This window comes from Pseudopodoces humilis, chromosome 5 (assembly GCF_049639895.1).
Source record: "Pseudopodoces humilis isolate 2021_Gansu_Grassland_sample_001 chromosome 5, ASM4963989v1, whole genome shotgun sequence".
NCBI lineage: Eukaryota > Metazoa > Chordata > Aves > Passeriformes > Paridae > Pseudopodoces > Pseudopodoces humilis.
In genome coordinates, this window is record NC_142204.1 from 7,235,174 (window position 1) to 7,249,327 (window position 14,154).

General features: G+C 43.6%; 1 protein-coding gene across 3 annotated transcripts in view; it reads right to left on the bottom strand.

Annotated features, from left to right (window-relative positions):
• The window catches only part of KIAA0930 (KIAA0930 ortholog), a 73,410-nt gene extending 70,837 nt beyond the window's left edge, over positions 1-2,573 (bottom strand). For all 3 annotated transcript variants that reach the window (XM_014256067.2, XM_005526994.3, XM_088055516.1), the window contains exon 1: positions 2,246-2,573. In XM_014256067.2, the coding sequence (XP_014111542.1) occupies positions 2,246-2,369 (124 nt within the window). In that variant the 5' untranslated portion in view covers positions 2,370-2,573. The remainder of the gene's footprint in view (positions 1-2,245) is intronic.
• Between the last annotated feature and the right edge of the window lie 11,581 nt (positions 2,574-14,154).

A 14,154-nucleotide genomic window follows, 5' to 3' on the forward strand; every position in this document is an offset into this window, starting at 1 on the left:
TCCATTTTTCACCCATGACACATCTCCATTATGGACTAGCCACAGTTCAAGAGCTTGTTTGGATCTACCTGTTTATTTTCTCTTTGTCATTCTACGATCCAGTACAAATAAAGTCACACTCCATCCAAACCCACTCTACTACTCTAAAAGCAGGGCAAATTATCACTGAATGACAGAAGGACAAGGAAATGAAGTATCTGAAAATGTTACACAGTAGTATCAGGTACCACCAAAAACAAAACATTCCTCAGTTCAGGGCTTTGGCCAAAAGACAACTTCACTTACACACAGCCTGGCTGAGGAGACAGATAGCATCTCTGTCCTTCCCTCAGGAGGAGAAATATTTTGCCAGAGAAATGTTGCAACCAACAGCACTTCAGATAGACCTTAGTCGACAACACCAGAGTAGTACTGTTCAACTGGAATGACACAAACATCCAGCCAACAATTCTTGGAGAGACATCACCCTTCACAGCTTGGTAAATAATGACATGAGTCATTATTTTGAAGTGCTACATTTTGTACATTACACAAACAGGACATTACAGAAAATCCCACCACACAAGGGGATTTGCATTTTTGAGCAAAGTCTGTCCAATTGCTTATGTGACATTCTTGAAACAAGCAATTCCTCTCACCAAACCTCATATCAGCAAAAATAGCAATTTCCTCCTCCTTGGGCCCATTATTAGGAAATACACAAAAGGAGAGAGGATGGCTATGTTATGACCCAGTGAGTCCCATTTTATTGTTGAGGGATTAGCAGCACTCAGGGAAAAGCCTCTGTTGGGAGTCTTTTTCAGCTGATTTGAAGAGAACTGGAAAACAACACGTTTCACCTGCTGATAAAGCTCAAAAGGATATGGCCACTACAAAAAGCCCCACCATGAATATAAAACCAGCTGTGGGTGTGCAGATCCTGAAGCCCCATAGGTGATGTGCCATCCAGGCACAAAAGGCAGACAAAATCTCTGTGCTGACCACCTGAACCCAGACAGGACTGTGACTACTTTCATGACTTCTGAACTTGAGAAAAATCCTTTACATCTGCTGTGGGCCCAGAGCCCAGTATACTCCAGAACAACCCAGGCTATTCCAACCAAGAACCATTTCACTTTGTTCATACAAGATTTCACTCTGTGGCAAAGCAAAAGGAAAGACTACAGAGCCCATTCCTTCCCAGGGAGACCACAGCAAGCGCCGGCAGACAAAGTGATGAATAAAGGCAAAGAACCAGAGATCCCCCATGTCAATCCAAACCTCACAGCCTGTAAAATGTGAGTAATAACTTATCCTGAGCTTTTAACAAAGACTCAAAAGTGGATGAGGCTTTTGGGGCCTTATTTATAAAGGAGCTGAAGAGGGAGGAGTCATTAATAAAGGCACCATGGAAGAAACAAGTGTTGTACATCACTTTTCATCATTTGAATCACTACCCCTGCAAAAACTTCTGGATATTCACCTCCTTAGAACACAAGTCCAGTCCTGGCTATATAAAAGCTTTGAATAAGGTAGACAGAAATTTTGGATGTAAAGAACAATTTCCATGATCTCTACTGCTGCATATAAAAATCAGTAATTCCTATTCATTAGCCTGGTCAGAAGAGTTTCCTGACATGAACAATTCTGGTTAAGGAGCTGCCATACCATTCTGTTACCTAAAGTTGACTGAATTTCAACCTGAAACTTGTTTTACAGTGCATAAGCTTTGCCAAAAGCTAAAAAAAGATGTGCCATGTGAAATCTGCATCACCCGAGATTAAAATAAACAAGACAGAAAGCTTAAGAAATCCTTCACGGTTTAAAAAATTAACTGACCTGCTAGAGCCACAACATCCTGTGCTTACTAGACCATGGCAAGCGGCGTGAAGTCATTTAAACAGAGAAGGGAGGTGTCAGGCTCAGAATCTCTAGAGAGCGTCTGAGAGCCGCACAAGAGCGAGCACGGGCAAGAGGCACCAAAAACCGGTTCTGTTTCCATCCCAAAACACACGACACGTAGTTTCACTTAAAAAATACGATATGGTCTGATGTGCGCGGTGCCGCCTGACCATTTTTCTCCAAGGGCATTTCAGACAATGGAGCAGGGGATGAGCCCGAGAGGCTCGGAAAGGCAGGAGGGCCCATCCCATCCCCCGAACACAACAGGTGTTGTTGACAGCGAGCCGGGCGCGGGGCCGGGCCGGGGCTGCCGCTCCCTCAGGGGGCTCCCGGCGCCGCTCCCCGCCCGCCCCGCCCGACTCACCGAGGCCGCTGATGTCGTGCCGGAGGCCGGCGCGGCTCCTCTCCTCCGCTATCGCCCGCAGCATGTGCCGCAGGGAGCGGTCGGGCTCGCCGTCCGCCTCCCCGTCCCTCCGGGCACAGGCCATGCTGCCGCCGCCGCCGCCTGTGAGCTCATGTCAGGCCGCCGCGGAGGCGGCACCCGGCGCTCCCGACACGGCAACGACCAGGAGCCCTCCCGGTCCCGCTGACCCGGCCTCTTCCCCCTCGGGACGCTTCCCGGGCGTCGCCTCCGACCCCTCCCCGGGACACAGCGATCGCCACCGCTGCCCAGCCGCGCTCCGCCGCTTCCTGCTACTGCGGCCGCCGGGCGGGGCCGGCAGGGCCGGGAGCCGCCCCGAGCCGCCCACAGGGCGGATCTGCCACCCACCGTCATCCCGGGCAACCATCCTCAGTCCCTGACATCAACCGGCATCCTGGGAAACCCGTCCTGCACCCCTGACAATCCACCCTGCACCCCTGACATCAGCCAGCACCCTGGGAAACCCACATAGTCCTGCGGCCCTGACAGCTAATGGCTCTTTCTGGACGCCTTCTTCGCTAGCCTTCCTTCTCACGGGGTCCCACAGATCTGTCTACGGTCACTGCAGATCTCTCCTGCCCACCGCACTGATGTCATAGACCAGTTCCTGCTTCCTTCTTGCTTTCCTGTTCCCATGTGTCCCCTGTGGGGACAAAACCCAACCTAAGGTGCCTGCTGAAATCTCCACCAAGGTCTGTCACGTCTTCCTTAACATTAGCACCTCTCGTGAAAATCAGGAACTGGTGATCTCAGGCAATAACCCAGCTTGTGCTGCAGAGACTGGATCCCACATCCTCCTGCTGCTGGTGGTGGTTGTCCACAGCAGATTCCAACAATGGCCAAAACTTCCTCAGAAATTTTCGATTTCCTAAGCCACAGTTGGAGAGCAATACCACTACCTGCTCAGCTCTCCTGCAAACAATTCACTCAATGTTTTTTGTTTATAATATTTCTTTAGCCTCTCCTTAGTTCCTAAAAATACTGTAAAGGCCTAGGCAGACTGTTCTTCACTCTGAAACCCCATTCGAAAATTGGCAGGCCTTGCAAGTGGTGGTGGGGAGAAGCAAAAGGGTCAGAGGACTTCAAGTGTGAGATGACAGCATTTGAGAGTTGGGCTTTTTGCAGCATAATGAGAAAGAAAAGTTTTCAAATACTGCATGTCCGCTCTCCACAACGGCATACATTTACCCCATATTGCCAATCTCAGTTTCATGTCAGCTTTAGACACCAGTAAGTTAACAATCAGACACCTGCTGAATGCAATTTACAGTCATGCACTCATTTCCCATGACACCAATATAGATGAGTATTTTCTGTGGAAGGCCCTCATGCTGAATTGGACAGAGGAGAGAAATTTCAAGTTGATGCAGCATTTTGCTAGTGAAATATCTAGTTCTTTCATAAAGAAATAGAAAACAGGGACATACAATCTCAGAACTTAAGCACCTCTTCCCTTGTTAAATTTGATAGTTCTTTCTCTTGGAGAGAATGAAGTTTGCAGTCACATGTTAGCCTTGTAAATGCATTCATGTAATAATTAATGAGAATTATTTATCCCACAGGGAAGAGCAGCAGAAGACTGTCCTGTACTGTTACCCTCCAAGTTGTTCCTGGCACTGTTGGGAGGAACAAGTCTCTCTGCTGCCAGAGGAGCGACAGTATCACCTCCCCCCCCATCATGCTGAACATGCTAAGGATTTGATGTCTTTTTCCTGCAGATTGCTTCTGGATTCCAACAGCACTGCTATGTTGGGAGCACACGGGAACACTTGTGTCACCAGCCAGAAGCCAACCTTGCAGCAATTTCACCAGAGTCTCCAGAAGTTCAGCCTCTCTGCTGTGCCCTGAACACTATCTGTAAAGTTCCAGCCACCTTGATGTAATAAAACAAACAAACAAGGAAATTTGCTGCTGCCCTGTAGAAGCCTTTTATAAAATTAAAAGGTATTTCTGCCCCATCTTAGCTCCCCACCCTACCTTCTACTTTCTCTGGCTTCTATCAAAAGACACCCATGGACAAAAAATGAAGCTGTTTTCCTTCTTGTAGGCTTCCCTAGCTAAACATACCTCCTAGTAGATCACAGCACTTGATCAGAGAACACAGGAATAAAGTTTGTTTTCTTAAAGGGACTACTGATTAAGTACCCTTAGGATCAGTTAGAATCCTGGAATGCTAATTGATTTTTTTTTTTTAAAGATCTCATGGTACACTGTAAAACAAGAAACCATTCTGTCTAGCCAAAGTCTTTCCAGAAAGGGGGCTTTGTATCTAATCACTATATATTGGTCATAAAGGTCTTCTTCATCCACACTTAACGCAATGTTATCACTATAATAGGCACAAGGAGCACTATCTGACCATACGTGCTCTCACTCAACTCAATTACACACAAAATTCTCTGTCTTACAAAGGGGTAGTAGATGTTATGGTCCTGAGGGCTCTAAAAAGCCTTAATGGCCCTCATCTCCCTCACCTGGGGCCTCCTTTCCCCAACCCCAGGCTGGGATCTCTATTTAAGCTCAGTCCTGAGGCCCCTTGAATGGAGTGGTGGTCTTAGGGTGTGGCTCTGCTCTGGCAGGCTGCTGCTCAGTTTAGCCCCAGATCTGCCTCCAGACCCTGGAGGTGTCTTTGGACCTGGACTCTGTTTTACCCTGTGCCCTCACTGAGCTTCTGTTATGCTGAGCTGTGGACCACAAAGGCCCTGCCAACCTAGGAGTGTCTCTCCAGGGAGCTTTTAAGCTGTGCAAGCCCTGACAATAGGTTCCTGTGCTTTCTTATATAGTAGTGCACTTCATGTCCTGGTGTAAAATATGCATATTGATTGACAAGATGGATATGCTTTGGGACAGAGGCTGGGCTGAATTCATCTTTGTACCTTAGGATGTGTGTCCTGTACAGAAGAAAGGTAAATACAAAGTCTTTAGGCTTATTAAAAATATTCAACTGGCTTAATGTTTTGGGGTATGCCTTTTGCACTGGTTGATAACAGTCACCTCTGGTATGTGAAAGTTAGGCAAATTATTTATATGAGGCTGTATTTTTCTTAATATAATTATTTTAGCAGCAGCTAATAGTGATATAAATTATAATTATATAGTTATAATTATTTATAATATATATTATATTTAATAATATAATTATAATATATATAGTGATAATACTATATATACTAGATTATAATAATATTATAATAACTATAGTGTATGGTAATAAGACAACATGGGGTGTGAGTATCTTATGGTGAAATTAAGTTTGCAAGTTAGCAAATATGAGCTTGTTGAATGCATTTGAATGTCTGTCTAATGGCTGAGTCCTAGGTTAGGTGTAGATGACAGTCCTGGCCCTGTCTGACCTGTGTGGCTACTTACAACCTGTCAAAGATCAGCATTACATGAGCACTTCAAGCTCTCTATGTGTATAAACTATTGCAGGAACAGATTTTGTAATTCTGAAGCTTTGGTAGTTCTATTCAACCTGTTATAAACATGTAAAGTACCCCCATTTTTCCCTTGTGTTCCTTTACTGAAAATAAAACATTAAGATTAATAACAGCTATACGTAGCAAATGAATGTTCTATCTAGCTTGAAGACACAGGGCATGAAATGCAGTTTTTTGAGGAAGAGATTAAGCAATTTAAAAATCTCAATCCTATTTTAGTCTTGAATTGGTGTATTGCCATCTTTGGCAGTCTGCTGTTCTGCTGAGGGCTTGCCTATGGGTCAGTGGCCATCCAGGCAGTTTGTATGCAAAAAGGAATTCTGCAATCTTTACTTAGTTGCCTCTTTAACTGCCTCAAATCATTCTGACTTAGGACATGGCTGTTTGGGACTCCCATTATAAACGGTGTTAAATTGGCTAGCTTGAAAGATAACTCAAAGTTACTTCAGGAACTTCCTTGTGTTCAGCACAGGCCTGGTTTTTCTCACAAGATTAAACATACAAGTCACTGAAAGTTTTACGTACAGAATGTTACAAGATCTTTTTTCAGCTAAAATAATTCTTTGGAGTCAGATCTCTGAATGCACAGCAGAATATTTAAGGTCATTCTATTTTGAAGTTAGAGGTATTCTACGTGTTTAGGTTTCTTTTCCTCTTTGCCCTTTCTTTGTATCAGTCTTGTTACCCCTGCTCCTACTTTAATCTGTTAATTTCCATGGGTTATACTGAGTGGAAGCCAGAAATACTCAGCCTTGCACTGTAGGAGTAGAAACACATTTGAACTTGTATGTAGAGCTTTCAGCCCAGACTGATCCCTCTCCTCTTCAGCCAAAACCACTGAGCTTCTGCATCTGAGCCCTTTATCCCAGGTTGTTCCTGTGCTGTTCCTGAGAGGATAATTATCTCAATAGGAGTGACATATGAACCGTAGCCTTTGTGATAACAGTCTTCTGAGATTTATAAGCCACTTACTCAGAATCCATGTCTCATTGATTTTCTTGAGCTGTACTTGTACCCAGAAACCCCTCATCCCTTATGAACCCACCCCAATCTCTTCATCAGCTCAGCCAGTCTGAAATCTATGTAGGAATTATTTTTTCACATAGCTAGGCTCTTGGATAAGAGGAAATGGGGCAGTTCCTTGCAGGAAAGAAGGCCCTGCCAGGCTAGGTAGGGCTTTTCATTCTGGGCATGGGATTCTGCTGAAAAAGCTGAACTGGCTGGAAGCCACCACAGAGAGCAGAGATAATCAGGACTTTGCACAGGCCGAGTATCTGCTGACATGTCTGCCCCAGGGAGTGACACAGCATTGCTTTCCACAGGAATCTTACATGATGCCAGTATATTGCTAAATATAAATGTGTTACCTTATCTGTGTAAGTTTTTTTCTTGCTTTATTCTCTACTTCTTGAAATGGATTTCTCAGTTTCTTCTGAGTTGAGCTCCTTTGGGATGCTCCCTCACAGGGAGCTCTGTTTATCTGAGTTCTCCGGGTCAGGAAGAAAACTCCAAAGCTCATCAGGATCTTACTTCTCGTATTTATTAGGATGTTATCAAAATACTTGGCAGGTCTTCCCCAGACCCTTCTGCACAAATTCAACCCACCATCACATGGCTCTCTTTGGCCTGATAAGCACAAAATGGCCCCAAACTACACAGTTTCTTTATCTTTATACTTGTTCTTAGCCAATTAACAATAGGCATTATACATATATTATTTTTCTTAATGACCCATCACCTGTGTGCTGCACTGAGGCATTTTCTATCCAGTCACCTACTATTACCCAAAAACCTCTAGAAGAACATGAAGAAGAAGGAAAAGAGACAACACCCTAAATCCTCCAGCTTGTCTTCTGCTCTCTAAACTAGTTTAAGCTCTAAATTTTAACTTTTTCACCCAGTGACTTAAGAAAACTTTCTAATCTACACACTTACGCTTCTAGCTTTTCCATTTAACAGTTGTTTTCATGTAACACCACGAAAACATGCTCATGAATCTCATGTTATATGAAGTTGAGTGTTTTCTTGGATGTCAGAGCTTGGGATCAGAGACAAGGGCACGTTCTCTGTATCTCACACTCCAACAATCTATCTCACGTTTACGTGCCTGCATTTTTGTGTCTCTGTGTGTTACAGGCTTTGAGTTCATAGGTTGCAGTTGCTAAAAAAACATTCACCACCTCTTGGACACAGGATTTCAGAACTGTGAATGTGTAAGTCTGCCTAGGTATTACCTGTGTCCTTTGAAAGGACAAATCTGGTGGAAGAGAATTGGGTCACAGGGGCTCAGTGAGGCAAGCCAGGGCTGGGAGCTGACCTTGTGTCACACCGAGCTGCGGCTGCTGGGAAAGTGTGTTTGCCTTCCACTTCAGGAGGTGCTCAAGGCTTCTGCAAGACCTGTTTGTAACCACAAAGAACAGGTTTCAGCCTGCCTTAAAGAGAAATTATATCCCAATAGGCAGTGACAGAGGGTATAAAAAAAACCACTTCTTCAGAGAAATAATCAAATCATGCAAAGTTTATAAAGAATGCAGTGATTAAGTCCTTAATTCTTTTGGGAAAAGATATGTGATAGCTTTCTAAAAATAAACTGACTTTTCAGAATTAATTTCTAAATAATTATGTTGAAATTTAGAAATGAGTTTTTCTAACTCCTGAATTAGTGTGTACACTTCTAGAACTGTAGGGGCAAAATCAAATCTGAGTATGAGTATCAATTCTATGAATGCAACTAATAATAATGTAGTATTTTTTTTTTTTAGAAATGTCTAAACAGTAGAAATATTTAGATATTTTAGAAATATCTAACCAAAAGGACGTTTGAAAAATTTACAATTTTTGTGGATGCTAACTCTGAAACAGAGAAGACGGTGCCGGTGGAAATTGCAGGCCGCATAGCTTCTCAGTCTTGCCTGAGAAAGTGGCCTGGGAAATCATAGGGAGGAATTTAAACAATCCTCAGAGACAGAAAACAGCCTTGCAGGTGCTGTTTGTCTGTTCCTTGTTTTCTTGCAAGAGAAGGTCAAGGGGTGGTGAACCCCACTGACCAATGATGGTGATGTGTTAGTTTGCTAACCAATAAGAGTTTCTTTTCTGTACTTTTCATGTATGGGTCTATAAAAAAGACCTGAAGTAATAAACCAAGAGAAATTCTCCTGGTCAACTACCAAGAGAGTCTGTGTCGTTCTTCTTGCTGTTCCTAATAGAGCGACGTCTGGTGACCCCAACGTGATGTGCATCTGGTGACCCCCGAGGTTAGGTGCAACCAGCGGACAACAAACCAGCTGCTTCCCCCACAGAGGGGTAAGTGAGAATCTCCCAGGCTCTCCTGGAGGGAGCTGGTTTTTAGACCAATGGGATAGTGGAGCCCTGCCAGTGAGCAGGCTTGAACTGTTTATTTTGATGAAGCTAGAGCTTAAAGTCCCGAGTTAAGCCACTACATCTGCATCATTGCATTCGCAGGCCATCAAGACAGACAGTTCTCACAATGGGGAACTGCAATTCAACTAATGATCAGCTTGTCTTCCCTGCGTGGCAGGATGCCTTGCTGAGCATGGGACTCAGTATTTCCGAAGAAGCTATGCGTGCTTTATTCCAGTGGGTAAAAGCTCAAGGTTTTACTGTGACCCTTGATAATGCCTTTAACCTTGAGATCTGGCTGTCAGTGGGAGACCGCTTATGGTCTGAGTTAGCTGCAGGAAATACCAGCGTGTGCAGCTTGGCAGCCACCTGGGGCGTGCTCTTTAAAGCGCTGGAGGGTGCCAGTCTTGGGACAGTGATGCTGGGATGGAAGATTCAGATGCCAGGGGGGGCGCTCCTCTTGCTGCACCAGCAGGCTGCAGCGGGGGTGTCTGTGCTGTCCCTTGCGGCACAGGAGAAAGGAACGCAGAGAGCACGGGGGGGCTGAAGAACACCATCGACAGCGAAGGGCCCCCCGCAGCAGTGCTTGTGGCACTGGTGAAGGCGCCGCAGACGGAGGCGCAGGCGGGGACAGGTGATCTCCATTCTCCTGCTGCCTCTCTGTTGGCGAGGCTTGCGCGCCCAGCTCCGCAGATGACGGGTTCTCAGTCTCACCCCCCGGTCTCTCATGGTGTACAAAAGAGGCACCCCTGGCATCCCGCGTCCATCTGCAGGACCCGCCAGCACGGCGGGGGGAGATCAAGTTTCAGCCCTCCGGGGTCCAGCCACAGGGCCCGCGCATGTGCGAACCTCACCAGGACACCCATCGCAACAGCCCTCATCAGGGGTGTTCCCTCTGGCCTCTGCACCGCCTCTGCACAGCCCCCTGACGGCAGCAGCACTGCCCACCACAGCGGAGGTGGGTGTGGACACTCCCCTCCATGCCCAGCCCGGCAAGGTGGGGCAAACGGGTCCACAAGTGAAGCTGCTGCCCGGACCGGCTACTGCAACTTTGTTGCCAGGGCAACCACCGCTGGAAACAGCAGCTGAGCAGGAGCTTCAGCGAGCAGCAACACCAACAACTTTACAATGGAGTCAACTTTACAGAACTGCAGAGCATGCAAGCTTCAAACCACTCAGCAACACAGCTACGGAACCCGACGAACAACAACATGATCCTGATGAAGCAACCATCTCTACACCTCAGATAGCTTCCCTGGTTACTTCACTAATTGCAGAGAGTCAGGAAGCTTTTGACCACAGCCATGTGATCTCTACAAGTCCTTCAATCATATTTGAGGGGAAAATCCAATGGTAAACAAAAAAAAAAAAAAAAGGGATCAAAGTATTGGGAGTTGCATTGTTAAGTGATCTGTAAAAAATTTATAAATTTTACATAGTAGAATTGAGTAGAGTTTCACTAGATCTAGATATGAGTGTTCTTAAAGTAAATTTGTCACTTTGGTATTCTTTTAAGCTTCCCTGTTGACAAGTTAGACTGTCAGTTTAAGCAGACTAACAATGTTTTATTTGCTGTGTGTGTGTTAGTTCATTGAACTAGTTGTATTAGAGTCAACCATCAAGTCCTTGCAAAGAAAACAATCCTTAGACATCAAGAACATAAGCCAAAACGTTCTAAATCAGTATCCATTCAAAGTTCTGTTGAAGGAGACCTCTTGTGCTATGTTTGTTCTCTTTCCTGCAAGGGCCCAGCAGGAAATTACAAACACTGCTTTTTATTTTAAAACAAAAAGGGGCAATTGTGGATATTAACTCTGAAACAGAGAAGACGGTGCCGGTGGAAATTGCAGGCCGCATAGCTTCTCAGTCTTGCCTGAGAAAGTGGCCTGGGAAATCATAGGGAGGAATTTAAACAATCCTCAGAGACAGAAAACAGCCTTGCAGGTGCTGTTTGTCTGTTCCTTGTTTTCTTGCAAGAGAAGGTCAAGGGGTGGTGAACCCCACTGACCAATGATGGTGATGTGTTAGTTTGCTAACCAATAAGAGTTTCTTTTCTGTACTTTTCATGTATCGGTCTATAAAAAAGACCTGAAGTAATAAACCAAGAGAAATTCTCCTGGTCGACTACCAAGAGAGTCTGTGTCTTTCTTCTCGCCGTTCCTAATAGAGCGACAAATTTTGGTAATAATGTGATTTTATTTTAGTGGTTTTAATGCTATAGTAATTACACTATATTGTATAGTTATGTTAATATTTCAGTATTAATGAACATCAGTTAATATTTTTAATAACAAACAAGATACAAAAGAATCTGTGAGCAGAGAGCAAAATAAATTTCACTTTTCAGATCTGCTTTTGTAAACTGGGTTGCGCTAATAAATGACTCAAGCAACAGCTCCAGATAAAAAACTTGGTGTGGCAGGTTTTTTAGGTTCATATTTACTTAAGCAAAAATTCAGTACGTCAACTACACACAAGACAATTCGGGCAATCCTTAGAGCTCTGAGCAAGCTGGTCTAGTGGAGGGTGTCCCTGCCCATGGCAGGGGATTGAAATGAGCTTTAAGGCCTTTCCAAGTCAAAGCAGTCTGTGATTCTGTGATCTTCAACAATTTATCTAAAATTTTTCTCTACAGATTACCTGGCTGAACTCTGCTCTGACATGTTCTCTTACATAATAAAAATACTTTTTTACCTTTACAAAATATTTTGGTGCTTATACCAATATATATAATAAATACATGAATTAGGGAAATCAAGTTTTCAATTTGAGAAATGCATTAAAAAAAATTAAAGTATTTTCAGGATGACTTTGACTGGAATTTGGCCTGACTCAATCATGTAAAAGGAAGCAGTCTGTGGGTATCAATAAGGTCAGGAGTTAATCCTGAATTTTTTTTTATTAACTCAATATTTTTTTCTACCTCTGCAAAATAAAGACTGTAACATATATGTTACAAAGACATCAACTCATTTGCTTGTGCAGGAAGTTCAATCTTTAATTTTGTAAGAGGAGTTGTGTTCAAGTTGTAAAGCAAACAAAAGAAGTTGAAGTACTGTTCATGTTTAAATGAAGGTATATGAAATGTTGCCTTTTTTTCTCTCAAGTCAAAACCCAGTCTCATTTGGTCAGAGGTGGGGAGAAAGAAAACCTGTGAAACAGGAATTTTATTCTGAAGATGGTTCTCTAAATTGTCCAGTGTATTGGTTTGGAGGATCTGAGTAGTGATGACATACACTTTTCTGCACATGAGCTCAAGGTGACATAGCCAGCCTTTCTGCACACTAGCTGAGGCATTAAGCCAAATCAGTCGTCTCCATGAGATTTTCCTTTTCTACCAGTGGTGAACTGAATAAATGCAACTAGCTAGGGTAGCTTAAACTGTGAATATGGTCTCAATTTTTTTGTATTTTGTGAAGCATTTGTTAGTGCCCAAAGTGATTATTACACTTTCAACAAATGCTTTCATAAATCATGTGATCTGCTATTCTTGCAAAAAAAGATAGTAATTATACCTGTATGTATTAAACAGGTACCCATCTAATGAGTTCACAGCAATTTATGATCACTTCAAATAATCCCTTTTCTTCTCCAGTTGAATTACAAACAATTACCTCCTCAGTTTCAGACCGTGTACCTTGACATACACACACTGCACTTTTTGGTGTATTATACAGAGTTTTATGTACAGCAATGCCTGGAAAACGTCTTGTATCTGAATCAACTGTGCTGCTGACAATCAACATATATTTACTAAAATTGAGCAAGTTCATCCTGACAAGATGAAACATAAGAAATAGATAAGTCAGACTTAAATCCTCGTAAGGCCCAGATATATCCAGAAGTGTTGGAAGGGTGTTGTGTGTTTTCCTGTATTATGACATTATCTCCTGTTAAAGACAATTTATATACGTGTAAATCTTAACTGGGCTTATGGCATCCTTTATCAGTGCCTAAAGAATTCCTCAAATGGTACTTTAGAGGTATTTTACTGTGCATGCTGGAAGTGAAAGTTTCTGTACTACTTGTAGACAAGCTTACTCTGTGCTGTAAGACATTTGTGTCTCACCAGGAAGAAAGACATTTGAAGAGTGCCCAGTGCTTTTCCTATTAGTGGTAGGTAGTTTCCTGGCCAGTTGCACACTCCCACACTGTCCTGGGGAATGTTGATCACATTGGTGCAGGCAGAGCAGGAGGAGATGGAGTCTTAAGCCAGTCCATTTCTGGGTGTCCTCAGGCATAGCACCCCTTCATGTAGTGCTGTTCTTCCTTATCCAAATATTTTAAACCATAGATAAGAAAAAGTGCTCCCCAGATCAGCTTAAAAGGTAGAGACATCTGTTAGATTCAGGGAGTTCATTATGTGCTTATTTCAGGCAGAAGACTGAGATTTTCTTTCCTCAAGCAATTCAATGAAGAGAGGCAGCTAAGGAGCTTCAGGAGGTGGGATGTGTCTTTCCACTGAAGAAAGGCTGTTCTTAGCATATTTAAGATAAATAAGCTGAAGAACACCAATTTGAATTTCACAGTTCTAATGGCTTATAGAACACTGAGGATTACTTGATTCCATTAATTTAGGCAGAAACCTTTCACTCTTGAAACATGAATTTGGTTGCTAAGGCCAAAAGAAATGCTGTATTGCAAACATCTCTTCCTCCTTCACAGCTGTCCCTGTTAATCCACCCGAAGTGTGGTTCCTGGGAAAATCCTTTCTCTATTCAGTGTTGCATGTCAGGAGTACCAAGGGGTGCTGCCTTGCCTGCTCTGAGCTGAAGTGCACAGCAATACACACCCTAATCCTACCTGCTTACAGGGACTCTTGAAGCTTTATGAACATCAGGTGCCAAATTCTCAGAATTATTTCCTGCATCTTACCAGTTCTTTGTGGAAACATTAAGGGAGAAAAGCAGTCTCCTGTCAGGAAGATCTAAAGTCTCTACATGTAAGCACCAAGTCCCTGCAGAGCAGGGGTTTCACATGCTGTATCTCTGAGCCAGGCACAATCAGATAAATGGCAAGGCTTGGGAAGTAATTACTGAGTGCTTCCTTGTC